Source organism: Rhinolophus sinicus, chromosome 7 (assembly GCF_057876585.1).
Source record: "Rhinolophus sinicus isolate RSI-liver-muscle chromosome 7, RSI-T2T, whole genome shotgun sequence".
Taxonomy (NCBI): domain Eukaryota; kingdom Metazoa; phylum Chordata; class Mammalia; order Chiroptera; family Rhinolophidae; genus Rhinolophus; species Rhinolophus sinicus.
Window position 1 is genome coordinate 51172575 of NC_142507.1, and position 24455 is coordinate 51197029.

Genomic DNA, 24455 nt, shown 5'->3' on the forward strand with positions numbered 1-24455 from the left:
ATAGCCACTTGGGATGTGTACCCCCTTAAAGCTTTCTTTCCCCCAACTGCCTGCAGCTTATGTGACACTCATTTTGGAAACTCACCAAGGGCACTCTCCTGCTAGTGGCCCAACTCCCGAATCTCCACTGGGTTTTCTTGCAAACAGCACTCTGACCCTCCCACCTCTCTACCACAGGCCAAAGAGGGTTTCCCACTAACATCCAACCATCTACTTACCAGCTCTGTTTCTTTTCCTCCCCAAATCTGTCTTCCTTCCCAGATGGCAGTGGCCGGCCTAGATCAGCTCTAACATCCAACTCTAACGTGGCCCTCACCTCCAAAAACCCCAGAGGCTGTTTCGTTGTTTAGAACAGACACAGACTATGAGTCCCTCCTCATTAGACTGATATATTTAATTAGTATTCCTTGAGGAAACAGCACCTGGACACCAGGGAGAAAATGAAGCATGCAAGTCATGAGAGAAGTCAATTTGGTAGCAATAATTTATCAAGAAAATTGAAAAAACAAAACAAAACAATAATTGTATTTGAGTTCAATTTACTGTAATACAGAAGCAAAGGGTTATGAAAGCCATTTATTCTCGACCCTCAGAAATGACGAGGCTTTTTTCTCTACTGAACCCTTCACCACACCATGTACAGGGTAGCCAACTGTGTCCCGTAACCGAGAACGACAGAAACACGGGGGCCTGAGGTATGTGCAGTGAAAACCAGACTGTGAGGCTGCAGCCCTCTGCGGTACACCCGCTCACGTTACCTCAGTGCCCATCACGTCCTTTCTTCCTCTAGAGTGACACGTGCATCTGTGTGCGTCTGTCAATATATACATGTACACACCCACACACACGTACGAAAGTGCAATACAAAGACACAAACATGGAATTTTTCTAACTACTTAAAGTGAGACTTGTTGGGGGTGGGGGTGTTCCCCAAAAATCTTCCTTCTAACTTGAGAGCTAATTATTGGACCAGAGATAGTAGTGCTCAAGGAAAACATCTAACGAGCACCTGCTCAATCGTTATGCAGCAACGATTTTAGTTGTAACTAAATTTCAGTTGTAACTAAAATTTAGAATAAGCTAAGGAAGCTGTTGATTTATAGCCATTTCCACATCCTCCACCTAGAATAATTCCTTTCTCTTAGAAATTAAAATATTACTGTTAAGGGAAGAGTCAAGGATCTATACCAACGGGGACAAAATGTCATTCTGGATTCTCCAAGTTTCTCAACTCCAGAGAACTGCCAATAGGAACTTTGAGGGATAAGTAATTTTTTGTGCCAGAATGAGTCCTGCTCCCTGTTCCCAACGCACTAGCTTGGAAACTTTAAAGATGTTGGCAATCTATCAGCTAAAAGTTCCCTTCTCTGCCCTTCCCGCTCAACTGACCAGTTCTGTCCAGCCAGAACCAACCCAATGAAGATGAGTTAGACTAACCCGCCTGGAAACTACCTGAGAAGCAAGCAAGAAGTTGCCCTGTACAACTTCGCAACTTTCAAGTCTACAGATTTCTAGAAAGCCTCTCCTATTTATGTGCTAAAGATAGTTTTCTTCCCCCTTATTTCAAATTATAACAGACAAGACAAAGAAGACATTCATGAATAAAAAAATCTATTTAGCTCTGCGTGGGACTCAAAGGGTAGGCCATTTAACATGTGAAGGCCTCAAGACTCTACGGGTCCAAGATCTGAAATTGCAACAGTTGTCTCTTCTCTTCAACAATCAGGGAGAGCTAAATCAACTCTCTTGACTCCTATGAAGGCTCCAGATTCCTGAGTCTGTAAGCCTTCCTGCTATCAAGGAATGAAACACCTGAAAAGACCGGGTTACGTACCCCTCTGATGCGGGCACTATATCTAAACTATGTTTTGAATCATTTAAGAGCAAGGCATTCCTAAAAATAAACTCTTAACTCCAGCCACGTTCTGGTGTTAGGCCAATGAATCCGCAATGTTTCTTCCGAGAATGGGAGGCATCTCACACTTCCAGGTGAATTTAGGTCGAAGAGGAAAACAGGTGTGATGCACAAAGCAAACTGGTCCACGTCCCACATATATTCCTCCCACTGTTTAACCCTAGTACTGACATCTCCCAGCAAGCCAGACATTACCATACACACACTCTTCACCTGGCAAAAAAGCGGGAGGCGGAGTATTCTGCTGTGTGCATCATTTCCAGTTTTCTTGTGATGGCTAATTTTATGTGTCAACCTGACTCAGCCATGGGATGCCAAGATAATTGGTCAAACACTATCCCTGGGTGTGTCCATGAGGGTATTTTTTATAAGAGTACTATCTAAATCAGTGGACTGAATAAAACACATTGCCTTCCCTAATGTGGGCGGGGCCTCATCCAATCAGTTGAAGGCCTGCACAGAATAAAAAGCCGACACTCTGACCCCGGCAATTTCTCCCCCTGGCCAGATGGGTTGGGGACGTCAGTCCTTTACTGTCTCTGGACTCACACTGAAACATCAGATCCTCTTGGGTTTTGAACTTGCTCGCTTTGGGGGCTGGAGCTTACACCACCAACTTGCCTACACTCAGGCCTTTGGAGTCAGGCTGGAACCATCCCACCGACCCCCTCCTGGCTCGCTGGCTGCAGACCTGGGGACTTCTTGGCCTCCATAATCACGTGAACCAACTCCTTATAAGTCTCTGCTGCACTAGAGAGCCCCGACTAACACTCCTTAACCTAAATGAACCTGGAAGTCCGAGGGGCGCCAATTCCAGGAAGAAGCACTACAGCCTCCTTACGTGGGAGGGGTCTGGGAAACGGCCAATGAGCCTGACTGTCCTCTATCAGAGCAAAAAGGGAAGATTGCAGGTAACTGAGGCAGATGCTACTTGCTATTCTGTGTACTGAAAAGGTAAAGCCCTACCCAGCACTGTGTTTCATCCTTTAGTGAAGCCACTCCAATCCTTTCTAGTTCTCCAATTATGAGTAAAAACACAACTGCCTATCCTGGCACCTGCACACATTAACAGGCAGGCAAATTTTCCCAGGCTGTCATCATTTTTCTGAGACAGCTGAATAGTGGCCATTAAACAGACATAATATACCTCACCCACATCTCTTCACCCTCCCCCCCACCACCCCGTTCAAAACCAATGTGTATTTTGAGGCTACATTTCAATAGCCTTAGTAAATAGCTCACATTCTCCAAAGAAACAATCTCTACAGAGGTATGACATGAGAGGCATATGAAAAAACAACTTTTATTCCCTATTAAGTCAGCAAGCCACTCTCCCACTTTCTCTCTTCCCTCCCCCACTCCTTTATCATCTATCAAAGTACAAAGATCTCTCTGACCCCCTTTTCTTACCCTCCCAAATCAGTGTATAATGTATGATAGTCAACAAAAACTGAAAAAGACTCCTAGCTAAGAAAGAGACTGACCAAAAAGTGGCTTTCCTGTTCTGATCGTTCCAAACTATGAAGGGCTGATGTGACCATATAAACGGCATTTCCTCGGTCCCCCTTTTGGGTGCACCAACAGTGGTTACGTGTCTCCATCATTTCCTTTTGAGACTTTGAGGTTCCAAGGACATTTCTGATTTTCAAATGCTCCAAAGAGCACATGCCTGTACACAGGACACTGTTAGGCTAAAAAAACACGCCATAGCTCTCATAGGCCAAGCTGTTTTGGGCATGATTACAAGCATCAGTTTGATTCCAAGTAGAGCCAGAACCAAGCCAACAGAAAAGTTTCAGAGATGATTAAAGGGCTTAAAAAATTAAAATGAGACAACGTAAAATCTCAATCCCTTAAGACCAATGAATTACTAAAAACAGTGAAATGGCTGTAGAAGCAATAATGAAATAATTCTATCTCTGTGAAGCAAATTAGTTTAAGGACAAAAGACAGTAAACGATGAGCTGGGGAGCGTTAAAAAACTTCAGAAGCAAAGACTCCAAACATGTGTCTTTCTGTGCCTGTCTGCCGCTCTACTCGTCCCCAAAAGGACCCAGAATCACATTCCTACCCACAGAAGACCCCTAAGACGTGTCATGGTGGTTTCTGAGGAAACGGCATCTTGTGAAGTAGACAGTAAAAATTCAAATGAGAAAACCAAAGGGTGTAATAATATGCCACTTTCCCCTTCCCACTGTAATTTTTCTTTGATTTGTTCTCTGACGGTTTAAGACAAAACAAAATCATTACTTGGATTCATGAATTAACTTGACCCCAAGTCACAGCTAATGTGGCCAAGAATATGCTTTTGTACAATTAAAACAGGAGGATTTCACATCAGCAGCACGTTAGGGCCCTAGTTCCACTGTATTTACCGAAACACACACTAAGGGATGGCAGGTGGAGGCGGGGCAGGAGGTGAAAGCATCGTTACAAGGTAACATGACAGGTAGCAGGACCCTAGCTAGACTTAAGGAACTGATTCTATTCTGGTGGTGGGAAACCCACATAACGAAGTTTCACACTTAGAGAATTACCACTCTGAATTCAGGAACGAGAGGCATTTGGTTGTAGATACAATTCCATCTACAGAGGCTAACTTTAAATTTAGAGAAGAAAAACACTCATTGCATTAATATTATGGGTCAGGGTTTCTCATACAATTCCTAAATCCACCTACTATCTTGTTGTTGTGATACAATGTACAGCTGCAGGAAGAAGAACACCACAGCCCTGGCTCCGACGTGGTCTTTTAGCTTCAGAAAGTCCATCGATCATGTAGCTGGCTGTCACTGCTAAATCTGTTGCTTGCAGAGGCCTCAGAGCTCTGGGTTTGCCAAGTAGAGTCCTCACCATTTAAGCTCTTCCTACATATAGGACATGTATCATGCTGAAACAGAAAGATATCGGTCTCCACGTCAACAACCTGACCTGAGAAGCTGGAGGTACTCAACACATCAGAAACCCTGAGAGTCGGCGGACAGAAAAACAAAAAGGGCATGATTCTCACACGGCGCACACTGGGTTCCAACCTGCAACAGCAGGACGCCTCCCAAACAGAACTTTAAGCAGAACTGACAGTTCTAGGCCAGCAGCGAAACAACAGCTGACACATTCACCAAACAGAATAGAATCAGTGACCTGAGATGGCCTAGAGCAGGGGTCAGCAAACTTTCCCTGTAAACAGACAGGTAGTAAATATTTTAGGCTCTGCAGGGTCTATACCACCTGTGTCGCAACTACTCAATTCTGCTGATGTAGCACGAAAGTAGCCACGGACAATCTGTAAACAAATGAGCATAGCTGTGTGCCAATAAAACCTCATTTACAAAAACAGATGGCAGCCCACAGTGACCCGTGGACTGTAGTTTGCTAACCCCCTTCAGAAGTTCCAAAGAGGCAGTGATCTAAAACAAAGTAATGGTGCTATAGGAGTTAGTTAGGGACTAAGAGCCGATCTGCACGGCTCTCCATTAACTCTGCCCTTACTCTCAATCACCCCCCCACCCCCCGCCGGAAGACGTGACGGGCACAGATGCCCCATCACAGATGAGAGCTGTCCGTACTCACCAGCTCTAACCAGGGCACGATACAACTGCTGTGAAAGAAGTGGTTGCAGGGTAGCTGCCGGACTTCCTCTTCTACTGTGTAATCTTCTTTGCACACTGAACACTCTAAACCCATATCTGTTGGAGGAGGAAATGCCTTTTTGTTACTTCAAGTGGCAGCAGACGGATATGAGAAGGAGGGCTGGTGGATGGGCCTATTCTGATAAGACCTAGCTGGGAAGTATAAGGCCTGCTTTCCGAGGTAAAGAGTCAGGAGAAATAAACCGGGGCTTAGATTATCTGTTCAATGAAACAGGAGCAGAAGCGTCCCCAATGTGTGATAGCCTTCTGGCAGCTGGCACTCAGAGACACACTGGCAATGTTACCACAATCGAGGGACTCACTCAGCAAGCCCACGATTTCCCACACTACCGTCCTTCAGCGTGGCTGCCTAAAAGCCCTCGGCACACGGCGGTAAGTACAGGCTGTACCAGGAGGTGGTGCTCCAGCACTGCAGCGCCCAGAGCAGCGCAGGCTCCCAGCCCTCCTTCTCAGAGGAAATGGCTACCAACTCCACCGCGAGCACCCGCAGCCAACTGCAGCCAACTCCGAGTCCCCCAGATCTGGCTAATAACACCAGCTGCCCACCTCCCCAGGGGCCGGGGCTGCTGCATGCCCCCCACACTCCTACCACTTAAGTGGACTCACTCCTTCCTCTCCCTCCCCACCACCTCTGCCCTCATTCTAGCGTTTCACTTCTTACTTCTTATGCTGAGTCGACTTAACAGCCTCCCAGGTAGTACCCTGACGTCAGGCCTTCAACCCAACAAACACACCCTACACCTCAGTACCAGCTCCATAGCAATTCCCAGCTCACCTTCACTTGGCACCTCAAAACCGCAAACATCACCTCCTTACCCAAACCTGGGCCCGCTCACAAGCCCCTCACTTCTGATGATGGCGGCACCCTCTGTAGTTACAAAGCTGAAAAACCTGAGAATTATCTTTGACCCTCTCCCTTTCTTCATCCCATTATGCAACCAGCGATGAAAGCCCTTCTTCAAAATGATCTTTCCTTTCTGTTAGCACTGCCACCATCACTGGAACCCCACTGGATGCTGCAGCAGCCCCTTCAATTCCTGTTCCTGCTTTCTCCCCCTTCCAATCTACTTTAGACGCCACCTCCAAACAAATTCACTCTGAAGGCCACTTAAATTCCTTCATTCCTCCGTTTGGGAACCTACAAAACTTACCTACTACCTAAAATATCCATTCCTAACTACTCTGCCAGTTTCAACGTCCTCTAACAAAGCCCCACCCCCAACCCCCCCTTCCTGTCCAGTCATACCTCCCATTACTCCCTAAACCAGATTCTATTTCAGGTCTAATGAGGTCACTCGCCTCATACCTGATTCAAACACTATGTCCATGCTGACATTTTTACATCGGTTCACTTTTCCTTAAATAGCATGACTTCTCTATAAGACAGCCCATCCTGTCTTTAAAATCTTTTCTACTCTAAACTGGAATATGTGGGGAAAGAAAACTCCCAAACCAAAAGAATGCCCTTTATCACTGAATTCCTCCAGTGCTTATAAATAAAATATCTACATCTAATGTAATTAACTGTATCTGGCACAGTAGATATGAAACAAATTCCCAGGCTCTCATTTTTTCCTCTTCCTCTTTCTCCCAAGTCAGTAGCATCTGCTCAACAATATTTTTTCACTGTTATCTAATCACTGGTGACTCCTGCTTCCCCTAGTAAGTTCTTCAAGAAATCAAGTCTTATGTATTTTTGTACTTTTAAATTTCCTGCATGGCATTTAGAAAAGGGACATAGTAATTGCTCAGGAAATACCTGTCGACCAACCCTACCAAAGAGGGGAGGTACCTTCCACAGCTGGCACCCAGGCAGGAATTTTAAGAGAGCTGTAGCTTCACTTGAAAATCCTTAGCATAGAAAGGTGCTAGAATTTTGAACACAGATCAGAAGATGACAGAATAATTATGAAAATGAACCTACCAACTTGTTCCTGAGTTACTGTCACTGTTGGAAGAGACGTGATCTTTTCCTTGTCAGCTGGGGGAGGCCCTGTGTTTTCCAGTTGTCCTAAAAGCTACAAAAACAGAAAAAGAAATAGTAGACATCTCACTATTCCTGAGGAGTGAGCTGCTCCAGCTGAGAACAAAGAGTGTAGATATTAGAAACGTTTGTTGCTCTTACTTCTGCAAGGCTCTGAGAGGCACAGGTTTCACCTTCCTGACGCCAGAACCCTCAGAATTGCTTTATAATTTCAGAGGGACATGAGTGTAACTCTACAGACAGACCCATCATTGCAAGGTGCACCTTTGGGCATAAAGCAACTTTAGAGGCAGCAAAAGGGTTGTGATGTCATGAATAAAACTACAGCTTAACCAAAAGTGATACTTAACTGGTCCCAAAACTTCATTCTGCTGGAAGGAAGAAAAGGGTGGGAGTATGGAAAATAGCATAAGGTAAGCCAAGAAATAGGTAAATTACTGCCTATAAGACTTGGATATAAACCACATGCTTTCTATTCTCAGCAATCCAAAAGAGAAATGAAAACCACTTAAATTAAAATAAACAAGTGGAAGCCATTACACACGTTTGGCAAGGGAATACCTTCTTCTCTGCTTCCTTCCCCTACTTCGCCCCATCTAGCAGAAATCCCTGCTTCAGCACGTGAGACCCTCCTTTTCTGTGAACTAGTTGTTAAAAGGATCATCACAGGACTGAACGAGAGGCCCAAACTACAAAACACTGTTTGTTACAGGAGAAGTCTTCTTCCTATGGAGGTGAAGCCATCTTCTGGAAAGCCCCTCGGATCTAGAAGCTACATGGATGCCGAGCTAAGCCCATACACCGTTTATCCCTTTAGTAAAGTGCAAACCCACCAGCTCAAAACATTAGGGAAAGCAAAGTGACTTCCATTTCAGAAAGTAGCAGAAGGAGAGCAGGAAGCCTGTGGCACGAGACCCACTGACAGACACCCTCCGAAGGCAGCTCCTCACCTGGGTTACAATGGCATCGAGCCCTGTCTGACCCCAGGCATAGTCTCCCGGGTTGGAGTGCAGCATTCCGCTCCTGTACAAGAGGTGAGACACAGCATTAGATGGAGTGAGCAGCCCTGCCTCGCAGCCCAGAAAACCAACTGGCAGAGGGATCCTGTTCTCTCTCAGCCCCGGAAAAATCACTGGTTCTGTCGAATCAAGTGGCAAAGAATTTCTCAATATTTTCAAGGTCAAACGGATTACCCAAAGGTAGTTCCTCATTCTCTAGGAGTTTTTACTAAACTGAATGGAACCTAAAATGTGAAGCTGCCTAAAATACATGACACACAAGAGCAAAAACACTGACTCACTGGTTAGAAAAGTTTGTCTTCTCTGTGCCCACTTACACTGCTGGATGGAACTGCTTTCTAAGGCAAGTTTTCCCTTTGTGACTGACTGCCCAAATCGAGCAGACTTCCCTCATGCGAAGAGGCTGACATGGTCCTGGAAAAAGAGGAGCTTTCAAGTAGAGAAACAGCCATAGAAGTCTCTCGGAAGCACAACTTAGAGCAATTACAAGAGACTTGGCAGCACCTCTTTTTGAGCGGCTGGTACACTGCCCTGGTTGACAGATGTCCAGACTCTTTGGGGGGGAACGTGTAGAGAAACTAGAGGCTGAGAAACAGGGTAACTATGTGGATGAACTGAGGTCCTTCTGAGCAAGAAGCCTTCTGGGGTAAAGTCAGAAGTGGCGAAATAATTGTCCAGAGGAAAGGCAATTCCATCTTTAACGCCCACTGTACAGAAGTGTCACTGAATTATATACGCCTTTCTTCCTTCTGACAAACCTTCTCACTTTGAAAAAAGGAAGTCAAGGAATGTTTTCCATTTCAGAAATTCTTAAGGAATAAAATCTTCCCATAGAATGAGGAGAAATCCGTAAATTAGAAAGCAAGCCTGACAGGGACCATCTCATTTCACACCTCAACACAAGCCAGAATCAGACACATCCGGTGCCCAGACATTGTGGGCCCTCATGAGCCTGGACAAAAAAATGAGCTCTGATTAAGCCTGGGCTCAGCAAACAATGGCAGTGTAATCGCCTGCCAATCACATCCATGTGCTCACCTCCGCAGCTCTCTCTCTTTCTCACTATAGCACGGATACTATAGTACCTAAACTAATACTGCTTCAGCAGAGGAAGACAGAAGGCAAGTAGTTACTTACCAGGAAAAAGGGTGTGGGGACCCAGGAACTGCAGAATTTGCAAAAAATCCTGCAAAGAATTGTTGTATTATTCTGTCGGAGGAGAAAAAAATTAGGTAAGACAATAAACTAATGAAAGTGTAAATATCCATAGCTGACAAATCACCAACTCCTTCCCAAGCCCCAGTGGCTTTTCACTGACTATTACACAATAAGATAGCACCAGAAATCAGTCTGCTACCTGGTACAGTGTTACTTTGCTAGTATGGCTAGCTTCCTGACCTGTGCTGCCCTATATATCAATAGATTTTTGTGAATTAGGCTGGAAAGGGATCTGACTGTACGGTATAGTTTTCAAACTATGTTCTCTGGATCCCTGGCAGCAATATGAGGAGACTGAAAAGGATGCTAAGTCAGTGGGATTCTGGGCCCATCTCCTCGTCACAAGGGTAGTTCCATTTTATGTTTCACACATTGGGCTTCTCCTTAAGATACCATTTAATGGGCCCTTAAAGAATTTTTTTTGAGAATTCCATCTTACAAACACCTATCAACATGTATATCAGGCGTTTCAGATACTTATAACACAAATACACACTTGAAACTTGTCGTTCTGAATGCTATAGGATGGCACACCTACCCAGTACTGCATCCTAGTGAGTTTGTCTTTGTTACTCAGAGATTACGGGGTAATGTCTCAGCAAAAGAAAATCACTGAAGGAAATTTTCCCCTAGGTCTCCTGTTTTCTGAATGATATGCACTCCCCCCCCCACACACACACACACCTTTACTGAGTTATAACTGACACGATAGGTACTTTTAACCCCCAGGTTCCCACTTTTTAGGCTGATCAATGTAACAACGGCAATAGTCAGTTAGACCCTCCCTATTCCTAAGGCTCACCAATAGCTAACTACACTATTTGTCTGTTTTAAAACATGTCCAGAAATTATTTAACACTCCTCCCTTAAGTGTAGGCTGGACTTGGTGACTTTTTCTTTTATTGAGGCATAACTGACATACGAGTGTCAGGTATACAACATAATGACTTCATGTTTGTATATTACAAATGATCAACACAATAAGACTAGTTACCATCCATCACCAGGTATAGTTACAAAACTTTCCTGTGATGAGAATGTTTAAGATCTACTCTTTTAGCAACTTTCACATATACGATACAGTATTATTAACTACAATACTATGATTAATTATAATAAACTATAATCTCACTGTGGTTCTGATTTGCACTTCCCTGATGATGGAGTCGCCATGCTGTACGTTACATCCCATTATTTATTTGATAACTGGAAGTTTGTACCTTTTGACCCTCTTCACCCATTTTCCCCACCCGCTCTGGCAAACACTAACCTGTTCTATTAACTTGGTTTTTTGTTTAAGAATCCCATGGAGATCATCTAGTATCTGTCTCTCTGTGTCTTATTTCACTTACCATAATACCCTCAAGGTCAATCCATGTTGTCACAAATTACAAGATTTCATTTTTTATTTTTTGACTGAATATTCCATTGTGTGTATATACCATTTCCTTTATCCATTCATCCATGGATAAGACTTGGGTTCTGTCGTATCTTGGCTACTGTAAATAATACTGCAATGAACACGGGGCGGGGGAGAGGGGGGGAAGCACGCATTTTTTTGAACCACTGTTTTTGTTTTCTTCAGATAAATACCCAGAAGTGGAATTGCTGGATCATATGGTAGTTCTATTTTTAATTTTTAAAAGAACCTGCATACTACTTTCCATAGTGGTTGTACCAATTTACAGTTCCACCAACAATACACAAAGGTTCATTCCCTTTTCTCTACATCTTCACCAACACTTATTTCCTATATTTTTCATAACAGTCGTTCTGACAGGTGTGAGATGGTAGCTCCTTGTGGTTTTGATTTGCATTTCCCGGATGATTAGTGATGTGGAGCATCTTTCCTATGTCACTGCTGGCCAATGCATGTCTTCTTTGGAAAATGTCTATTCAGATCTTTGCTATTGAGTTACACGAGTTCTTTCTATATTTTGGATATTAACCCTTTATCAGATACGACTTGTAAATTATTTTCTATTCAGTAGGTTGTCTTTTCATTTTGTTGATGGTTTTCTTTGCTATGCAGGAGCTTTTTAGTTTGATGTAGTCCCACTTGTTTATTTTTGCTTGTATTGCCTTTGCTTTTGGAGTCTAAAAAAGTCATCACCGACACCAATGCCAAGGAGCGTACCGCCTGTTTTCTTCTGAGCTTTATGGTTTCAGGTCTTACATTCAAGTCTTTAATCCTTTTTGGATGAATTTTTGTGTCTCGTTTAAGATAGGGATCCAGTCTTATTCTTTTGCACATGGCTGTCCAGTTTTCCAACACCATTTATTGAAGAGACTGTCCTTTTCCCATTGTATAGTCTCAGCTTCTTTGTCATAAATCAACTGACCATATACGAGTATGCTCATTTCTGGGCTGTCTGTTCCGTGCCAATGACAAATGTGTCGGTTTGTATGCCAATATCACACTGATTTGATTACACTATAGCTTTGTAATATCGTTTGAAATCAGGGAGCATGATGCCTCCAGCTTTGTTCTTTCTCAAGATCGCTTTGACTGTTAGGGATCTTTTATGTTTCCATAAAAATTTTACGACTGTTCATTTCTTTGAAAAATGCCACTGAAATTTTGATAGGGATTGCATTGAATAAAAATCACTTATAAGCAGATACGATTGTCTTAGTTTATTTTATTAGGTAAGAATTTAATAAACATTACTTCTATTCCAGTAACGGTGGAGCTGGAGAGCATTATACCTTCTCCAAGGCGCAGGCCGAGAAACACCAACAGTGTGGTGAGACTGGCCAAGGCCATGGCTCTTGCGGCCTGCAGATGTCAGCCCTGCCATCTTCCTGTGCATGTGGACTGCTTTGGTGATCCACTGAGTGTCAGAACTTCTTCTGAGAGCTCTGTGAAATGGATCCATGAGGGTAACCTCAAAGAATTTTTATGTGAAATCTTCACCAACCCAGTAAGAAGTTAGGACTCTTCAGAGCCCGACAGTGGCATCCAGCTCACTCCTCAGCAACAGACTGAAGGCTTCGAGCACTTTCGCTGGTTAACACCGCGATGGACAGGTTTGTCACAGGTTGCATCCTTAAGGAACTGGGCATTTGCGGCCACCATGGTGCATACAAATCTGATATATGACATAACCTTGTGTCCCTGTGCAGCGCAGAGCACAGGCGGTACTGCCAGCAGCACACCGAGAAGAAAGCGCATTACATCGGACTGCTGCTTCCTCCTCGGCTCCTGGATGTACTTGGAAGCGCCCATCTTGGCTTACTGATGGCTGCGGCCAGACTGGCACAATCACATTCGTGATGATTCTATACACAGAAGCCAGCCTCTGATATTTCATTTTGTCTCCCAAAATAGTCACAGCCACACATGTATAAATTAAAACATCTATTTTCATATATTACTATCTTTTTATTTCTTCTTTATATAATATATATATAGTTTTTAAAATTGTTTTATGGATTATATTATCAATGAATTTCGAATCAGGATAGTAAGAGAGGACATTGTATTTGTTATAATGGGGAGATATTGGGTCTGATATGGCCAAGAACCATCTGAGTTATATGAAACAATACATTCTAATTTTTTTAAGTTATATTATACTGGACTTTTACTGCTTATAACCAAAAGAGTTCTGTCTAGTACCACCAAAAAGTACCAGATAAAGAAGTACTAGAGAAAATATAGGAATAAATGGAATAAATATAGGAATAAATATTGGAATAAAGAGACTTTTTAAACATGGTGTGAAATCTAAAAGATTGAAAGATCTGATATCCTAAAAATTAAAAACATCTATACAAGTTACCAAGGACAAGACAAAAGAAAGACTAGAAATTTATATTTACAGTGTACACAAAAGATTAAATCTTTACTACACAGAGATAACTCCTACAATTTTTTTAACTCCATAATAGGAAAACTGGGCAAAAGATATTAATAACAACTCATAGAAGAACAAATATAAATATCCAATAGTTATATAAAAATAAGCTTAGGTCAAGGGAAAAAAATCAGAGACATAGATTAAGACAAAATATCATGTGTTTGTCTATCAGATTAGAAAAGATAAAGACTGCTAACATCTAATTTGATAAGGATGTACAGTGCACTTTTAAATACCACAGGTGAGAATAGTTACAGCCTTTCAGAAGGGCAATTTGACAATACCAATTTTTAAATGGTAGACCCTTTCACCTAGCATCTTCTCTCTTAGAATTTCATCCTACAAAAACATTTCCACAGATGTTCACCCTCAGGTGAGATCAAGCAGTTGACAGCAGACAAGTACTAATACCTAAAACAATTTAGAAAATTCATTTGAAGGCAGAGTAGAGCTGCTCAGGCAATGACAAGTAGAGGGGTTTAGACTCTACAGAGAGGGAATAACCTTGGAAGAAGGAACCAACTGTAACTACATTTGCTGATGCTGGGCAAGAGCAGAAGGCTAAGCCTGTGCAAAGCTTCAGGGAGGGACATAGCGAATTCACATCTTTTGGCAAAGGCTCGGAGGCCTCAAGCACAAAGCAATTTCCCTTCAGAACATTTACCAAATCCGAGACAATACAGGGCAGCAAATAAAAAACTTAAGTGGAAACCTTTGAAAACTAGAGCTGAGCTTTGCAGCACTCTCATGAGACCAAATGAGAGTTCAGGACCCACCGGAGGAAGGGTCCTACAGAATACATCAGGCTCTGAACTGAAACCTCCAGAGGCCAGGGAAGAGTCCTAGGTAGGCCACCCTCCTCAGGGCTGCAACCCAGTCCTGACTTAGCACAGTCCCTGAAAGAACCAAAGTCATCATCCACCATTCTGTATGTGCAGGAAGAAAAGAACAACCCTCTCCAGAGAAAAGTAACATTGTCTAGAGCCTCTAGTATTTTCTTATACAATCTAGAGTCAACCAAAAATTACTAGACACACCAGATGACAAGACCAATGACCAAAAACCAAGAAGAAAAGATAGATAACAGAAACAGAATCAGGGGGTCCAGATACTGGTTACAAAAAAAAAAAGGGCTTTAGCTATATGTTCACTAAAAATGGAGAATTTCACCCAAGAATCTGAATCTATATGGCAAACAAATTGAAATTTTACAATGAAAACTATTACATCTGAAACAAGGAATTCATTCAATAGGTTTAACAAAAGATAAAAGATTAATTATACTGAAAGTGGGTCAACAGAATATACCCAAACTGAAGTATAGTGAGAAAAGAACAGAAAATATGGAAACACACTTTCACAGACATACAAAAATATATAAACAAGAAGGACTGTCAATTCAGTATGGCTTAACTTATAATGATGAAAAGAAAATATACAAGGTCCCCAATGTCCATCATTGGGGAATTGTCTAAATTAATTATTCTACTATTCATAAAATGGAATTCTAGTTTTATGTTTAAATGTGACAGATCTGGCAGCTCTAGAAGTAATGACATGGAAAGATGGACAAGATACACTGTTGCATGAAGAAAATTAGATACTATCCCTACCCTCACAAAACTATGAGAAAAATCACAAGTATAAACAGGTACATAAATTGGATTTTTTATTTTCCATATAAATATAGCAAAAAAATTTTTAATAATTTTTACGCATCTCTAATGGTTGGTTATTTTCTCCCTAAATGTGTACCTAGAATTAAAATGTTAGGGCAATGTTTTTGAAGGCAGCTGTACTACCATGAGGTGATTTTACATAATAGGGACATTTAAAAAACAAATTCAACGGTTATACATTTAATTCAAAAGCTGCCACATTTCTTATGTCAAAGTAAGAGACCGAGAACATGGTTATCGCTGAGGATTTGCAGAGCTGGAGAACCCAAAGGACCTCAAAATCTTTACCATAATATTCAGTGGCCTGAAGAAATTAACAGTAACTCATCCTCATTCCCCACCCCTCCACTCTTACTTGGGCAATCACTGGAATCCAATTTAATACTACCTGGCGGACAAACTGTAAAATTCAGAGCAGCAAAAGTTACATTCAAGAAAAAATGCATAAATTCACTGACATATCTTTAAACTATGGAGAATGTTTTCTTTCTCTCAGTCGGTCAGTAAATATTTCAGGATGTACTATATGCCAGGTATTATGTTAGGCTCTGGAGGAATAATGGTCCCTGCCTTCTTGGAACTTACAGTTTAGTGGGGAAGAGACAGAGACATTAAATAATCACACACAAAATAAAACTGCTTCTGGGACTAGGGCTAAAAAGCAATACACTGAGTTCTGTAAGGATATACTCAGGGACCAAGTAGGAGTATCAGGAAGCTTCCCAGAGGAGGTAATACCCAAGGAACTGATATCCACGGGATAGGTCTGAGTTAACTTAAGGAACGGGATTGGGTCAGGTGGGGGGCAGAACATTCCAGCAACCCCGAGAAAACCAAAATGTGCAAAAGCCTGTGGATGAAGGGAACAGAGATTCCGTGGGACACTTAAAAGGCCAATATGGTTAGAATGGAGCGAGCAGGGGAGAAGGGGTACGGAATAAAGTGGGGAGAAGTAGGCAGGAACCTACTTTAGGAGCGAAATGCAGTTTGATCTTAAATTTTTTCAGTTTCTTTTTAAAATTCAGTAATTTTGCTTTCAGTTTAAATGTATTTTTACAGTTACTTTCTACTAATGGCAAATGTTTTTCCGTTGACATAAACTGTGAGAATTAAAAGATGTATTCAGCTGCAAATAACAGGCATCTGACTAAAAATGACTTAAACTGCAAGGACATTTATTTACCTTAATTAACAAATAGTCTGGAGGCAAACAGTCCCAAGTTTGGTATAGCAACTCAATGAAAGATGACTCTTTCCATCTTTCCATTCTGCCATCCTCAGCATATCAGCCATGTCTCCCATACATGGTTGCAAGATGGCTGCAGCAGCTCCAAGAATCACATCCTTACACAGGAAGTAAAGAGCTAGGACTGTCCTCAGGAGAAGAAAAGAGAAGAAAATTTTTCTCAGAAGTCCTTCCAGCAGACTCTTTAGGTCCCATAGGTGAGAAATGGGTTACATGCCTATGGCCCACCTGTCAGAGCCTTGGAAAGTAATTCTGGCATTTTCTGATCCTAAGCAGAAGGTGGTCTCCACTTGGCAAGAAAGATGAGTGAAAAAAACCCAGCTAATGAATATATAGTAATGTTTACAAATAAGCTAAAAAACAGGTAGGTCTATTTAAAGAAAACATCAAATAATATTGATAGAGAGGGAAAAATTCATCAAAATAGTACTTAATGTCTAAAACGTGGAAAACACTAATTTAGAGTCAAAATCACTGAGTTACGAACACCTACCCAAAAAAAGGTGGGGGTGGGTGCCCATGGTTTTGTAAGTGATAAGATCAAAATCCTCAGAAAATTGCTAAAACATGGTTTAATGTAAAATAAATGTTAACCCTACGTTACAATTAATCTAAAATAACATGTCACTTATTTTCCCTGTCTTCCTGCATGAGGCCTTAAGGCAGGAAGTCAGAGGGAAAGACCAAGAGAATCACCGAGATCCAACCCTAACCTGGTTGCCACACTGAACTAACCTGCTGCCACCTACCTAGAGACTTAAGTGTAAGAAAAACATTCTTGTTGAAGCCACCATTAAATCAGGTTATATGTCACTTGCATGTTACTAAGGTAACATAAATACGATTATCTGTAAAGGACATGTGAGAACAGGAAGTTTAGTCTTTCTCCCACTCTGTTAGTCAACGGGACCATGTAGTGATAGAGCAGACCCCAGTTTCCTACAGAATAAAAAGGCAAAGCAACCAAGGAGTACTGACTGATTCAAGCTACTATGATCGCATTGATATTTTTAGTCTGAAAGGAATTTTTGAGCAGAAGATTTTAAAATTTGACCCCTACTTACTTTAACTGTATGTGACCCAGCTCAAGGATTCTGTGAAAAGTGTATATAGCCCAGTGCCCCAAAAATTCTAGGCATTTGATAGATGTTAAGTTACCTTCTCCTCTTAGATTGCAGACAGGATATATGGTAAGCCTGCCCGAGGGCATTCACATTGCGTTTTTAAGCATTCGTACAGGAGAAGGAACAAATTAGGGTAATTCTCCCATTTAGCAACTTAAAAAAATCTTGACAGGAAACAAGGCTGCAGAGGCTGGGAGGATTCAAAATCATGGAGGGATGTGTCTATGAAGTTATGGACCCTGTGACAATGGACTTTAAGCAGGAAAGTGAGGATACAGATTTGAAACATTAGGTAGACAATCCTGCAAGGGTAACGTGGGAGTAAATTTGGAAGAAAAGAGTTTAGTTTCCATCTTGGTGAGTTGGGAGTATCTGTGGAACGTCCAGATGGAAATGTCTAACAAGAGGTTTTCTATTCAAGTCTTAAATTAGGGGAAAAGGTTAAAATAGACACTTAGATCTGGGAGTCTTTAGTACATAGGCAATTATTAGAACTGTGAGAGAACCTGAGAATGGCCAGACCTTATAGAGCAGGGGTTCTCAACCAGGGACAACATGTGCTCCTCAAGGGACACCTGGCAATATCTGGAGACATTTTTGGTTGTCTTACCTTGGCGGGGAGGTCAGTCTGGTGAGAAAGTGGTTACTGCATATAGCAGACAGAGGGCCCGGGACACCACTAAACATCCTACGATGTACAGGCAGCCCCAACAACAAAAAATTACCCCAAATGTCAACAGTCCTAAAGTTAAGAACTCTGTCGTAGAGTAAGGGGAAAAGCAAAATGAAGGAAACACCTTGGGAAAACCAATACTTAGGAAGTAGCCACAAGAAGGAAAAGTCAGAAGAGGTAAATCAAGAAAATGTTAATGTCATGAAAGTCAGAAGTACAGAATTTCAAGAGGGAACAAAAAGACCAAAAATGTTGAATCCAGTGAATTGGACCCATACAATAAAGATTTCAAAGTATCTACTAGGTCACCATTGATTTTAGTGAAAGGAGGGCCAGGAATAATGAGAGATGAGGGAGTACAGAAAGTAAACGTAGACTCCTCTTAAGAAGTTTTATTGAAAAGGGAAGGAAATGAGATTGGGTAATAACTAAAGCAGTGTTTCTCAATCTGGTTACAATCAGAATAACCTCAGCGGCTTTTAAAAATTACCAATGCCTGAATCTCACACAGAATAATTAAATCAGAATGGGGCGGGGGTAATCAAGATTTTAAAAAATATCCTCAGTGATACTAACGTACACCAGAATTGACACCCACAGAACTAAAGTGTGAGAGTGGGAGTAGAGGTGGAGTAGGGAAGGGGAGACAAGGCAGGAGACAGTAAAGGGAGAAAAAAAGAACAGGGAGAAGAAAATGGATGAAATGAAATCCCAGAAGAAATAGGTCAAAGAAATGGGTCAGAAACATGGGCTGATGGAGTTGCTTTAAAAAAAAGAGAAAAAAAAGAAAGAAAGAAAGGACACCTCATCTGAGGAGACCGGAAGAATACTGATGTAGAGAAGCTGGGCACAGGGATTTGGGGAGTTCATTACTAAGGCCCCAATTTTCATAATGAAGAATAGAAGCCAGCTTGCTGAGAATCAGTTACTGGACAGGTAATTTGGAGAGTAAAATATGGTGAAAGTTCAAAATATTTCTGAGAGGAATGCAAATTTAAAAACGAATCAAGGGCCAGCCCGGTGGCTCAGGTGGTTGGAGCGCCATGCTCCTTACGCCAGGGTCGCCAGTTCGATTCCCACATGGGCCAGTGAGCTGCGCCCTCTACAGCTAAGATTGTGAACAACAGCTCTTCCTGGAGCTGGGCTGTGTGAGCAGCCAGAGGTAAGCATGAGCTGCCGTCGCTGCTGTGCTGCCAGGAGCGGCCGGTGGCCAGCATGAGTGGCCGGCAGCCATCGTGAGAGGGCGGGCGGCCGACCGACTGCCTCAGCCGGAGGGGAGTACAAGGCTCCTAACAGCAGCATGGGCCAGGGAGCTGTGTCCTACAGAACTAAACTGAAAAACAACGGCTTGAAGGGGGGGGGGGAGTAAATAAATAAATACGAATCAAAAGCATTGACAGTTTGATGGAGAATAAATGCACTTTACCAATTGCAGGGGCACCAAAGGGTTCATTTAAATGATTTTCCTCAGGCAGTACTGAGCCATCAACCCCAGGTACAGGAGCAAGGAGAAGCAGACCACAGCACTAATCCAAAACTGGCAGTATTGTGGGTGGGAGGGAAAAAAAGTACACAGGAGGTAATAGAAGAACTGTAGCAGAGGCATTCAACAATGGGAGAAAGGAAAGTAATCTACATGCAATTTAACTGGCACAGGACACAGTGGATTTACCTCTGAGCGCTGAAGTTATTAAAACGCTCTAAGATTACATTGGCTTTTGTCCTAGACAATCCCATTAAACTGGATTGCCATATCCTATAATTGTCCTAAGGAATGTCTGAAACGAACTGAAATTCACAAAAACGTAAGATAAACTAATGGACAAACAGATGGATAGACATGTGACAAAATAATTAGGGTAAAATATTAATAGCAAAGTCTAGAAGGTGTGTGTGGGAAGAAGTATAGGCATTAGAACAAAACTACCCAATAGGACTCTGAGATGAGAGAACTGTTCTATAATCTAGCTATCTGTCGCTACTGAGCCCTGGAAATGTGGCTAGTGTGACTGGAACTTTGAGTTTTATTAACTTTTATTTTATACGGATATAACTTCATGTGGCCGGTGGCTGCTGTACCGGATAATGCGGTTCTAGATTCCTATCCCTGTGCTCAAGTCCTGGGTCCCCCACCCATCCGGCTAACTTTAATTCCCTGAGTTTCAGTTTACTCTTATACAAAATGGCAATAGCAATAGCACCCACCAATTCATATGGATGAAATGAGACAAGCAGATAAAGCATGCAGCACAATCCTACGCATAGGGCAGACACTTAGAAAAAATTTTCCATTATCCCTACTAAGTGGGATCCCTGAGATCAAGGGTCACCATTGTCTCCCCAGTGTTAGTACAAACGCCCTGGCATCAAAGACACTCAGTAAACAGTTGTTGCATGAACGTTTTTGCAGCCACAACACTCTACCTTTATCCCTAACAAATTTCATGTTAATTCCATTGCTCCGATCTACTGGGGTCTTTTTGAATCCTAATGTCACCCAACATATCTGACCATTCCCTTTCAGTAGCTTCTGAATCTTGATAGATAAACAAACATCACCTATATACTAATCTGAGACATTAATTACAAAACCGGAAGACCTACATCATTAGTTTCATCATCTTCTAGATCATCATTGGTTAACGGGCATTAGTTAAGCAGACATTCAATTTAGCTTCATTTTCATTCAGTCTATGTATCTCCATCTTGTCCACAAAGTGATAAATATAAGAACCTTATAAAGACTAGATGATGCCACTGTCCTTTATTGAAATACCTTGAAAGAGACCATAAATCACTGTGCTCACCCTTCGATGGCCGGGGATCTATCGGGACGAGCACTTCCTTGCGATCTGTACCTCCGAGTCATTGGCAGCCTTGGAGGCCGACTTGGTCCCCAGAAGTCACTGTGAGTTTGGTGACCTCTCTCATTGGCTCTATTATCTTGGTCCAGTGGATTGCTACTTAGAAATGGTCTGAAATCTTGTATAATCATCGTGTGGTCCAAATTGCGCCAGAACTAGTAGAAACCAGAAACAAACCACATGTTACATTTTCAAGAACAGGGGAAAGAAGAAATATTGAAAAAGAGAGGAATACAACTTAACATTTTGAAAATCAACAACTCTAAAGTATAGGTTTCCCCAATTTTATGGCGGAGAAAAAGAGAAGTCTTTCAAGTGGATGCACAAGGGAAAGAAAACCTACTAGACGGAGACACTTAGTTTCCTTCATATAGAAACAACAGGCCAATGGCTGAACCCCTTCCTTACCACTGAGCTCATATCCACCAGTTTCCCCTTTTGAAATAAAAACAGGAGCCAAAGGTGATCATGGACTTCTGTCCTAAGCATAATCAATCGCTCAGCACATGACCTTATGTCTTAAAACACACAGCCCCTCCCGTCCAGACACCTCCTTTCTTCCAGAGCCCCACATTAGGAAACAACCTCCTCTCGAGACACTCTGAGAAAAGGTAACCAGCCAGCTGCAGGTTAAGCTGAGCTGATTCCAGATCCCACTCTATTCTCAATCTACCATCCAGTAACTTGTAAAAACAATTCTCGAAATTCAGGAGTTTGTTTACAGTTGTCAATAATGTTATTTTTTCCCCCGTTTACAATTTGCTTCTTAATTTAAGATGTTTCGTCCCTTTTTAATTAAAAATACACAATAGAATATAAAATATAAAGTGCAATAGTCTCTATTCACTCAGATGTGACCAACCCCAACCCTTACTTAATTCCACACCCCTACTGAGAGGTTAACTTGGTGTGATGCCAGATCTTTACGTATCTGTGTGTATATACACACACTAGATTTTGTAACACACACACACATACTTTCTGTCTCATTCATTCAACAAATACTTACTGAGCATGTATTATGCTATGTCTCAAGCACTTTCTGGGAACTGCTAGGATACAGCAGTGAACAAAATGTTAGAAAACAAAAAAACCTCTGCCCTAACGGATTTCATCTGCAAGTGGGAAGAGACAGACACGCGCCTCCCTCCAAAAAAAAAAGGAAAAGGAAAGTGTGTATGTTAGAAAGGGATAAATGCTATGGAGGAAAAAAGGCTTGCATTGACTTGGAGCACACATAGTCATATCGTTTCTTCCAACAGTAGCACAGCATGGGTGTTTTGTATTTTATATAGTCATTAACATTTTTATTGTAAGTGTAGTATTTGATACATACAAATAACAATAAATGCGGTCTAATAAAACAAATGCCCACGTAACCATCTTAGCTCACATCACCAAAGCCACTGAAACCCTGTGTGTCCCTCCCTCCCCTACCCCCCCAGGTAACCGGTACCCTCAATTGCTCATTATTCCCTTGCCTTTCTGTACAGTGTTACTACAAATGTATACACCCCTAAATAAAGTGTGCCTGACATGTTGTGGAAGTGCCTTATGAGAGCAGTTGCTTTTTGGGCTCCACATGTAGACACATTTATTTTCACACACACTTTATGCCACACCTTAAAAAAATCTTTTCTCCTCCCAATATACACATGGATTGTTTTTGGTTTTTTGCTATTACAAACAGCCCGTGTGAACAGTCTTATATGTCTCCCGCTGCAGGCATAGAAGAGTTTCTCTATTAGTGGGCTGTACAACCTTAATGTGGTCTATACATCTTCACCTTGACCAGGTAATGCCCAAACTGTTTTCCACAGTGGTTGTACCAATTTACACATCCATCAAGAGGTGTGTACCAAATCTTGGCAAGCACGCAATAGGATTTGTTGTTTGTTTGTTCAGTTTTTACCAACCTGCTGGATAGAAAATGGTATCTCATTATAAGGTTTGGTTTTGGTTTTGGTGGATAAGAATCCATTGGAGGGTTTGTTTAAAGTGCGTATTATTTGGCCCTATTCCAGAAAGTAAATTCAGTACATCTGCAGTGAGCCTAAAAGACTCCCTTCAACATTTCATTTAGGCAGTCTATTAGTAACAAACTCCCTCAGCTCTTGTTTATCTGGGAGTGTTATAATTTCTCCTTTGTTCTCGAAGGATACTTTTGCGGACTGAGAATTCTTGGTTGGCAGTTTTTTTCCTTTCAGCACTTTAAATATGTCATCCCACTGCCTTCTATCCTTTGGTATTTCCCCAACCTTGAATTCTTAGAACAAATTACAATTTGGCTTATGACACATTGGTGGATTCCATTTCTAGTGTTTTCGATGAAATCCTGCATTTATATTCATGAGTGAATTGGCCTGTAATTCTCTGTACTGTCCTTGTCTGGTTTAGGAGTCAGGTTATAGTAGCCCCATAAAATGTTATCGGGAAGTATTCCTTCTCTTTCATAAGAACACCCTATAGTATAGAAATAGAATTACTGGATATAGCATTTTAAATTTCACTAGACAGTACCAAACTACCCGCCAAAGGGCTATACCAATTTATACACTTACCAGCATACAAGAGCTTAATTAAGTTTCCCATACTTGTGACAACACTGTTCATTTTTCTTAAATTCTAATATCCAATCTGAAGAGCAAAAATAATATGCACACTAAAAACAATAAAAATTCTCAAAATACCAGTGAGGTAAAGCACTTTTTCATTTTAACTGCCATTTTTACTTATCAGACTCATTTCCCTTTGCTTGCTAGCGACCGCCTCCATTTGTTAGAAATTTCTTTCTTCTAGCCTGAAAAGTGGTCTACAACACAGTTTTTCTGGACCTGAAATTCCAAAGTAAATACAACATTTAAAAATCCCAAACTATACTTTCCTTCAATGAGTGAGAAAGTGTTAGCAGCCCCGTCTATGTTCTCTACCACCTATTTCACTTATAAACATAGGAAGAAAGCCGATTCCCTTATGATGTCAAGTTCCACATTTGCTTCCGGAAAAGAACTCTCAAAGCAATCATTATTTTCACTATGTTAAAACTGAATATTTGACAATTTTGACTAGAAGAAAAGCCAAGCACCAAGCTCATCATATCAATAATCTGTACTGATAATGACATAACTCATTATCACATCTAATGTTAAGTAAAAATTCTGAAGGAACGCAGGCTGACAAGTAGTTTCAACATCAGTATGAGGCATTTTGTTACTTGTTT

The 24455-nt window shown here is 41.6% G+C and overlaps 1 protein-coding gene across 3 annotated transcripts in view; it reads right to left on the reverse strand.

Annotated features, from left to right (window-relative positions):
* Nucleotides 1-466: 466 nt before the first annotated feature.
* Nucleotides 467-24455, reverse strand: part of RNF115 (ring finger protein 115) — a 55152-nt gene continuing 31163 nt past the window's right edge. For all 3 annotated transcript variants that reach the window (XM_019739910.3, XM_074318754.2, XM_074318755.2), the window contains 6 exons: nt 21179-21390; nt 9706-9777; nt 8500-8572; nt 7490-7583; nt 5486-5601; nt 467-4805 (listed from right to left, as the gene is read on the reverse strand). In XM_019739910.3, coding sequence (XP_019595469.1) covers nt 4674-4805; nt 5486-5601; nt 7490-7583; nt 8500-8572; nt 9706-9777; nt 21179-21390 — 699 coding nt within the window. In that variant the 3' untranslated portion in view covers nt 467-4673. The remainder of the gene's footprint in view (nt 4806-5485; nt 5602-7489; nt 7584-8499; nt 8573-9705; nt 9778-21178; nt 21391-24455) is intronic.